The sequence below is a fragment of the Aricia agestis genome, chromosome 4, assembly GCF_905147365.1.
Source record: "Aricia agestis chromosome 4, ilAriAges1.1, whole genome shotgun sequence".
In the NCBI taxonomy this organism is placed as follows: Eukaryota; Metazoa; Arthropoda; class Insecta; order Lepidoptera; family Lycaenidae; genus Aricia; species Aricia agestis.
In genome coordinates, this window is record NC_056409.1 from 5981731 (window position 1) to 5991067 (window position 9337).

At 36.4% G+C, this 9337-nt stretch overlaps 1 protein-coding gene across 1 annotated transcript; it reads right to left on the reverse strand.

The window, feature by feature from the left end:
- Nucleotides 1-1089: 1089 nt before the first annotated feature.
- LOC121726477 lies at nucleotides 1090-8234 on the reverse strand. Its single transcript, XM_042113867.1, has 4 exons — nucleotides 6861-8234; nucleotides 6437-6557; nucleotides 3000-3125; nucleotides 1090-1374 (listed from the first exon to the last, which is right to left on the reverse strand). The coding sequence occupies exons 1-4, from the start codon at nucleotides 7955-7957 to the stop codon at nucleotides 1183-1185; spliced, it is 1536 nt and encodes a 511-aa protein (XP_041969801.1). The 5' UTR covers nucleotides 7958-8234; the 3' UTR covers nucleotides 1090-1182.
- Nucleotides 8235-9337: the final 1103 nt, after the last annotated feature.

Consider the following 9337-nt stretch of genomic DNA (forward strand, 5'->3'; position numbering starts at 1 on the left):
AAAATAGCATTAGCAATAATAATTGTTAAATGTCCATTAGCAATAATTAAATTAATCGTACTTGCTAAAAATACGATTGCTAATATTATCGTGCTTAGCAATAGTCTGCGATCATGATAAAAATCACGTCCGTGCTGTTTCGCACCGCGGTGCTAACTGTTAATGAGTTGCTATTTTTCACTAGATGCGAAATAATACTCGACGCGAGCGGTGCGATGCGAACCGATAATTCACGATGTCGCGTTTTTGGCAAATAGTAAAGCAATAATACTTAGCATGTTGTGACATCAAAATTAGCATGTTAATGAAATGAATAGAAAATAGCATTAATTCCTGTTACTACCATACAACTTCGAACGCGCGCGCTCCAACTGCGCTGCCGAAACGCTTAGCGATAAAACCAGTCTTACTGCCCATAAAATTATTATTAGGTGTTATCAATCCAATATTAACTAATTTAAGTCTTTTCACTGATTGCACTTCAAATGCAAAGTTATTAAAATAAAATCACAGAATTTATAGCCATATAATTGTTTATCTTCTTCACATCATTTAAAAATTTGAAAAATAATATAACTAAATAGTAATTCCATAATTCATATTTATTTAAATTAAACCTTCTTAGTTCTTCCTAATGATCCATAATCTCACTGTTTGTACGGACGTTACAGTAAAACAAATGTTTTGTAATTCTCCTTTTCGACTATGCTAACGTCGTATGACAATAAAACATTAAATAACTATAACGATGCATAGACCATGTGGATCTTTTATTATTATTAGTATAATAGCATACTAAGTACGGCAATATTTTAAAACATTCAATGTAAAACCATGTCTGTTACATATACAGCAACTCACAGAAAACCGGCGTGAAACAGCGCTTGCGCTGTGTTTCAGCGAGTGAGTGAGTTTACCGGAGGCCCAATCCCCTACCCTTTTCCCTTCCCTACCCTCTAATATTTCCTTCCCTACCCTCCCCTATTCCCTTCCCTAACCTCCCCTATTACCCTATTTCCTCTTAAAGGCCGGCAACGCACCTGCAGCTCTTCTGATGCTGCGAGTGTCCATGGGCGATGGCACTTGCTTTCCTTCAGGTGACCCGTTTGCTCGTTTGCCCCATTATTTCGTCTTCATAAATGTCTTTATTTCCACTTTTGCCTTATTCCTCAGCCGACTATGCTACTTAACTTTACACTTAGGTCGGTCCTTGTACTTGTGTTTGAAGGCGGCGATGATGTTGAGGTACTTCCGGTGGTTGTTGGACTCCTCCTGGCGGTTGTGGGTGGCGTTGAGGCGGGTGGTGGCGGCGTGGCAGAGGAACCCGCCGTCCAGCACCACCATATGGTACTGCTGGAGACACATCTCCAACATCTGGTCAACAAAACTTTTTTGGTAAGAAAGTGAATATGAGATTTATTGTGTAGAGTTGTGGTGAAGATAATGTTGGGGTATCAATGAATTCATAGTCAAATCACAGATTTAATGTGTGTTGCGGTAAAAATACAGTAATTTTGTGAAGTCAGCTGCACTTGGAGACATTCGATGTTTGTGATACTCCGATTCAATTCATTGTAGGTTATTAGTAGATTGTAGGTAATCAAAAATTAAACAAAAAATATATTTAACTAATAATTGTACCTTATTGAATGGTCGGCTCGATCAGTTTATGTTAGAAGTATAAATTGAAAAGAAAAAAACTATTCGCCTCAGAATCAATATACAGAGTGTAACAAAAATAAGTGATATTAATACTTAAGGATGTGTACATGATCTAGATATTATCTGTCAAAAAACATTAAAATACATATTTTAATTGTATGTATGTAAGATGGTGTAAGTAATTTTGGGAGTATAATTTGTTAACAGTAATAACTAATAATATACACTTTTTATGCACTCGTTCAACTTTTATTAATTTTCTTATTACAATTATGTTTTACACGACCGGTTTCGTTAAAATCATTATCAGTTGTATCGAAACCGGCCGTGTAAACCATAATTGTAACGAAATAAATTAATAAAAGTGGAACAAGGGCATGAAAAGTGTATATTATTATTACTGTGAAACATGAATTTCCACCAAGAAGTTACGGTACATTCAATATCATATAATTTGTTAAGTTCAATTAACTTGTTTCACATAGAAACACAATCGTACATGGAATTAAAAGGCCGTTTTTTTGTAAAGATTAAATTTAGTTGGCATGAAAACGGTCACGGAACACGAAACGGTTGTTCTTCCAATTAAAACCGTATTTTAAATATAAACCAAACCGAACGCCTGTCACTGTAACAAGCAGTCGAGCGGAAATGTAGAGAGTGGGCCACATCAATTACGATTTACGTCAGACTGGCCATGACTTATACAAACTTGATTTAGGTGAGACCTACGGTAAAACCGAAGAATTTAAAGACTAAAGAAATCAATGGAGAGAAGAATTGAATAACAAGGAACACAATAACTATTCCTTACTAAGAATGAATAATTTTAAATTAAATAATAAGTCACACACTTATCAAGAAGCGGATCAATACTTATTCTAAAATTAACAATTTACTAACCAATCGAAATCAATGTATTTTTCAAGGATTTTTCTACAAAAATACAAATATATGACTAGAAATCTACCCAGAAATATATGTATTCGTAACACGGCGTAACCCAAAGACAATAATCACAAACAAAGTCTCACAAAAATATGCTACACGTGAAAAAAAAAAAAAAAGATTTATATATTTTGTACGAAATATATAAATCATGTTCATCATGTAATTTTAGGTGGTGCAAGGTGTAATTATTTCATTGTCATGTCTATGACAAAGTAAAAATTACACCAAATTATAATACTTAGATACGCAACAAATAAATCGATATTTTAAAACTTATAATTTAAAACATACACCGTAAAATGTAAATAAAGCGTGACCACTCTATTTGTATTCACGTAGCAACTCAATAAAGGCCACTTACAATCCTTTCAGTGCCGTATTCTTACCTGCGTCATCTTGTCCTGTCGGCCCTCCCAGGTCAGGGCCTCGCTGTACCACGGCTCGTTCTGAGTGCCGAAGTAGATCGGCTCCCAGCGATGATAAGGGTACTCCCGACGCGCTATCAACATCGGCTGAAACCAATCGACAATTGATTCCAGAAAGGTTTCATTTGAAACAATAGCCTCAACTCTCAAGATAAGAGGATGATTTATTGGATACAATATATCATCCTCTTATCAAATGATAGCCTCTATCAGTTTATGTTTGAGGTACAAATTGAAAAAAAAGTAGTCTCCTCAGAAATATATATAAAAACATAATCTTATTATGTTTATGTTTTCCTAATAAATGCCTAGACACATAACGCATTTACATAGGCGTTCCATTTTCATATAAGCGATAAGACTCGAGACATATTAAAAACCAATTACTCCTTCTGAAAAGATCCATGCTACGGACGTCTCAGATTAATTACAGCTTAACACCAGACTCCGCAGAACTACACTTCTATAACTTGCGAAGTTCGCAGTAAATTGCCGACACATTAAGCTGAGCAAGAAACGATGGAACAATAAGCGAGTTTGTAACAAAATTTCCCGCGTGTCACTCGGGCCGTGCACTGTCGTGATTAGTTCGCAATTAGTGCCCCGACACGCCTCACTGAGGGTATAAATCTATTAACGCCGGTAACCACACGACCAGCGATACGAGGACAGTTTTGATCAATACGGATACGGTTTTGGTCAAATTAAATTCCGTACTCAAAAGGTAAAACCTACCCAACCCTATTATAACCTTACCCTGTCACTGAGACTTACTTAGAGGCGATAATTAATTACTTATCTGTAGACTGTAACTAAACGAAGATTTAAACCCCATATAAAGCTTTTCGCGAGACTAAGAAGAGCCGCAAGGCTACGAGAAGACTCCAGTCTTCTCGGCCTGGCAAGGACGAGAGCAGGAGGTGCGATGAGGAGGGCTTCATACTGGTGGAGAGGAGGAAGAAGAAACCCGCCGCCCGCAACCATCGCGGCACCGCACCATATGTACCTGAGCTGCGTCTGCGGAGCGAGGTCCCCGCGACGCCCGGGTATGCAGGCGGGATGTACATATCCCGCCTGCACTGGTCCATGGAGGTCGAGGACGTCGTGGACTACATCCAGAAGAAGACTGTTTTTTAATCGCCCACATTCTAAAAACGTTTATACTATTGCAAGCTTCAGAAGCATTAACGATATATAAACTTGTGTTGTAAAAACTTTCAAATAAGTTTTATGGCTTTTTCTTCGTGCGCTGTCAGCGGGTTTGTTCAAAAAGTTGTACTACCTATCTTATCTGCTAAATTGTCATGTTTATGTCCTTATACGACCCTTTGTGACCTCTCGAGAGATTTAGGTGGGTTAACATAATTTAATTTATTTCGGTTCGTTCATTACATTTTGGTACTTTGAATTTGAAAAGCTGAACTGATGATTCTTTAAAATATATTATCTCAGGTAATCGAAATTAAAATTGAATTCATATAAATATAGTCATTGGTATTTTGTACAAAATAATTTTAACATTACGTTTCATGTTAAATAGCTAACATGTTAATTACGCTTTTATTTTTTTTAAGAATTAAAATCTTCAATGTCTATATAATTTGAAGACAAATTGAAGAAAAATTTTATCATTCTTGTCTGAAATAAATTTCGTGGATTTCCACACATTTTATTAAACTTGGAATTCTTTGAATAAAGTCGTGAAAATGCACCTCCGAGAAACTGTTCGTATACTTTCCGCTTTAAACTTTTAAAAACTTTTATATAACAAAGTTTCTTTAGAACACTTGCTTAAAGCTTCATTAACCAATGCTACATACGTCCATGATCTTTAGTATTTTCAACAATCTCTATCTATCGTAAACAAGTCCTTATCTTTTGACTTTAGAATTATTGTGTATCTATGTTAAAATAAAGCTTTGTGAGTAATCATTAACTTTTTTTATTGGAACTGTTTTTAAACTGTTTAGTTTGACTGATCAACGTAAATATATACATTATACATATATAGTAGAGGAAATGTCCCGAGTTTTCCTAATGTATGGAGGCTCTATCCTGATGTCCTCGTCGACAGTATGAAGGCGAAGATTGAACAAGCTGTCACTGGAGTGGTTGATTGGACTGGCACGGCCTCCCACCGCAGGAATTGGATTTTAAGTGGATCGGGTTTAGACGTCAAGCCTACTTTCATCTTTCCGAAATATGGACCAAGAGCGCTCGTAAAATGGTCCTAATTTGATGTGTCGTTTTTCGTGAGTCGATAAGAGCGAAGACATTTTTGAGTATAATAAGTAATGAAGACAAAAACCATCAGTATTTTAGTATTATAAATAATGAGGATCGACAGAATAAAGGACCATAGAAATATTTTTTGACAATCATTATACGAATACAATTTTAATTTAGACGAACACTCTATTACTGAAATCGAGTTTTATTCGAATTTTATTTTTATAATTCTCTAATTTCGTATCAGACAACAAACATTAAAACTTTACACAAAACACAGGTACTGCTTAGGACCTAATTTAATTTTAACTACTTTAATGCTTTGTTTCTTAATTTTTATAGCGCGACTAATAACATTTTAAAGCCAAAGTTTTTGTTTCAGTATTATAATAATCATTACAAGTACATATTTTTTTTTTAATTATATTCTAAAATGTTACCTTTGTTCTCTTCAGTCGTCCCGAAACAGTGTTTTATTATCTGCCCACTCAATAAAATACCCTACAAATACCGGGATTTCTCTTTACAATAATACTGTAGCAAGTTCGAAATGGGATTGAACGGCCATTATGTTAAGGCAGCTCTATCCCCTGGAAACCCCACTTATCATAAGTTAATACAAACAAAAGTCAGGCATTATATTTACCTTTGCCGAAGTTGTTTCGAGAAAAAGTAAAAAGGTCGAGATTACCTGTGCGACGGAAAATAGCGTTGCGAATTTCATCCCCTATTTTACCGAGGTTCGAATGTTAGCTCGCAAGCCACGCATCCAAACGACCTTTATTTTGTGGTTTTATATGTGGATTACGTGTGTAAAACGTTTAGATATTTTACGATACAATAAAATATATTTCCTAAACGATTTCGACAGCGAATTCATAAAATCAAGCATAGCGAGCTATGAAAATAAATACTTTACCAGAAGACATACAAAAAATCTAGCAAACTTTAAATATATAAATGTGTAGGTAATCATAGATAATAATTAAATTTTTTAAATTCATTGATTCTTCCGGGCAAGGCGATCACCGTGACAGGCGACCTGGTCGCGATGACCTTTAGATTAATGGACGTCCAGATCGCCGCGTAATCGCCTGGCCCGCATTATGCGCTGAGGATATGCGGGCCACATATCCTCAGCGTGATAAAGCCGACAGTTTATCAAATACCTCGGCCACAGCGGGCGCGGGTCGGGAGAGCCAGGACTGCAGCCCCGGGAACCGCTGACAGTGGGAACACACCTTCTGATGGAAGTACTTCGCGCGGTTCTCAGATACCATGCGGACCAACCTGTATTAAAATATTGTTATAATAGTTTCTTTTATTAGAAAATGTTATGGCATTTTGTTTTTTTAAGAAGATGCTTTTTATAAGTCTTTATTTTTCGAATAATTTGTAAAGAACTTGTAAAAACTATATGCAGTTTTATTATTTTCATTAAATATCGTTAAAACCTATACATTATTTACCCAATTGTATAAGATGTGAAACTGCTGTTGAAAATAAACATCCTTCACATTTAAACATAATACGTATTATGTGTTCCATCACACGAGTAGTGGGAACATCAAAGAGACTCGTTTATCAACTTACGTGTCCTTGTCGCGCGGTATTGCCTCGCCCCTTTCCACTTCAAACAGAGGCACTACAAAGACGGTCTTAACAAATATACGACCCCCGTCGCGCTTCTTATCGCCCATAAGTTTCCTCACCATTGTGAGGAATTTCGTCGCTAATCCGTCGCTCGGTACTAATTCAATATCAGACACTACGAAGTAGTTCGTCCTCGAAGCCATGCGAGCGACGTTCCTGCCGACGTTTATTGGATATTTCATATTGTTTTCGCGCCGAAACGTCGGCACGTCGAAGTTTTCCGGCCCCGAGCAGTCCACGAAGCTGACGGTCGTCTCCGGATACTTTTTCAAAGTTCGCGCCATCATCATGTGTATTCTTTTCCGCCTCACCCACTGTATGTACTCCGACCTCGATTGCATATCGTTGACCCGCCTGTATCTCTCCCGCTTCACTCTCAAGATGTCGTCGATGTTTTGAGTCGTGGAGGAATTTGGTATCTCGGTGGTTGCTATTTTTCTGGGGCGCCTGATTCTCGGCGGGTATTTTTTGGGATAGAACAAGTGTAGTGATATTTTCGACATACCGGCGTAGCAGCGGCAGAGCTGATTCATTATTTGCATCGTCACATCTAAATCGTAATTTGGGACGAATACGGCCAGGCTGATCGGTCCCTCCCAGTACCTAGCAATTTCCACTATGTGGTAGATGAACTCGGGCGTAGCTTGCGTAGCGTAGGTGACCGCTTCGTAGCTCGACTTGTTCTCGTAGTATGTCGCTTGGATAGCGTTGTATATGACCCTGTAAGAACTATTCTTACCAGTTTCTGGTGGCGTGAATATTTTAACCTCGTTCCATTTGAGAGTGGTCGGTAGGCCATAGTTGAAGTGACAGTAGCTTTGGTTATCGTTGGGTTGTTTATTTTTGAGGAAACTCGCCGGTCGGTAGTCGAAGTCACCTATCCTCAAGGCCGAGGGGTGTCCGTGGTGTTTCTTGTACACAAAGAGGTGCAGTATGACAGTTATGGACAGGATAAACAAAGCGATCAGCAGGACAGTGGAGTGCTTGCGAGACAAACGGAACAAGTAAGCTCCACATATTCGGTAACATTTCGTCATTTTCAATATTCATCGTTTGAAGTTACATTAAAATAACCTTTCTTAACTGCTTTACTAAATTTGGCGTATAAATATTACGGCATAAAAGAAACATCTTGGTTAGAATAGTTTTAATTATTTTTCTTTCACAAAGCACTTCTTAAATTAAGTAAACTGATAAACCATTTCTTTCTTAGATAAAGTAAGTCACTTCAGTGTATATTGAATGGGGTATTTGGTTGATTTTCCTGTATTTAACAATATATTCGCCGTATTTTCATCACAAAATATTTCACGAGTTGCATTTTGACAGCTGCGCGCGCAGTGACACTGCCCGACAGCCGTCAAGGAGCGCGAATCAATAACTTTCGTTCAGAAATTTCCTTTCCTGTCAGTTTAACTTATAAAAAATGAAAAAGAATTTTGTATTACAAAATGACTTGTCCATGCTGTCCATGATAATAAGTGAGTGTGGTCATTATAATTTGGATTATTTATTTATTAATACAACAAGGTGGCATCCTAGATAATACATTGCACTTATTTTTATCTATTGTAAAGTGTTCAACATTAAAAGTATTGTATTTGATTTACTTGTAATTTTTGACTTACTAATTTATATTAATGATCATCATGTGACAAATTTTGTAGTCCCTAAAATATTTAAACTACTTATCCTTAATTGACTTAAACTTCGATATTAATATTCTTATCTAAAATGTAATTAAATAAGTAATATTTTAAATACTTAGGTAAAATTATTCTTGATCGACTACAAAGAGATCTAAACTTCGATAACCAGTGAACCTATTTAAAAGCTATGAGATCGACTCGATAACTTATCATTTGAAACAGCCATTCGTAACAGTTTCATTGGGAATTCGGATTGATGGAATCAATTCGACGTCACAATCGTTAAATTGTTGGAATATATTAACGCTTCTGGAGTCCTGACGGAAGAGCGGGCTAATTGACAGCCTAACAAACTCAATTCCAACTTTCATTCGTAATTAAGGTCAAATTAACGTAACGTTTTTTTGTAAATCAATTCAATTGATTCGTCTGAAATATTTTAAGAATTTCCTTTCTACTTCTAACATGAAAATAAATTATCGAAAAAAATAATTTATAGCACCATTCTCTATTATATCTAGCACATCCAAACTTACAATAGCTACACAATGTAATTAAACTAAAATATTTATACGTAGTATTGTCCCACGTAATCCCGGGGCAATTTCGTCGTCGTATGACTGCGATAAACAACACTTAAAACTAGCATTTTTAATCTCCATGCGTCTTGATTAGCCAACTTCTTTGTAATTGGATAGCGCGACTCTGTTATTATTTATTAGCAATTAGTGGAAGTGAAATTGTGAAGTTCACAGTTTATTAAAAAAC

Excerpts from the sequence above, each read along its gene's own strand:
- LOC121726477 (XM_042113867.1), bottom strand. The coding sequence starts at position 7,957 with ATGACGAAATGTTACCGAATATGTGGAGCTTACTTGTTCCGTTTGTCT. Across the intron at positions 3,126-6,436 it reads CCGCGCCCGCTGTGGCCGAG|CCGATGTTGATAGCGCGTCG; the intron begins GTATTTGATAAA and ends GATTGGTTTCAG. Across the intron at positions 1,375-2,999 it reads GACAGGACAAGATGACGCAG|ATGTTGGAGATGTGTCTCCA; the intron begins GTAAGAATACGG and ends TTTGTTGACCAG.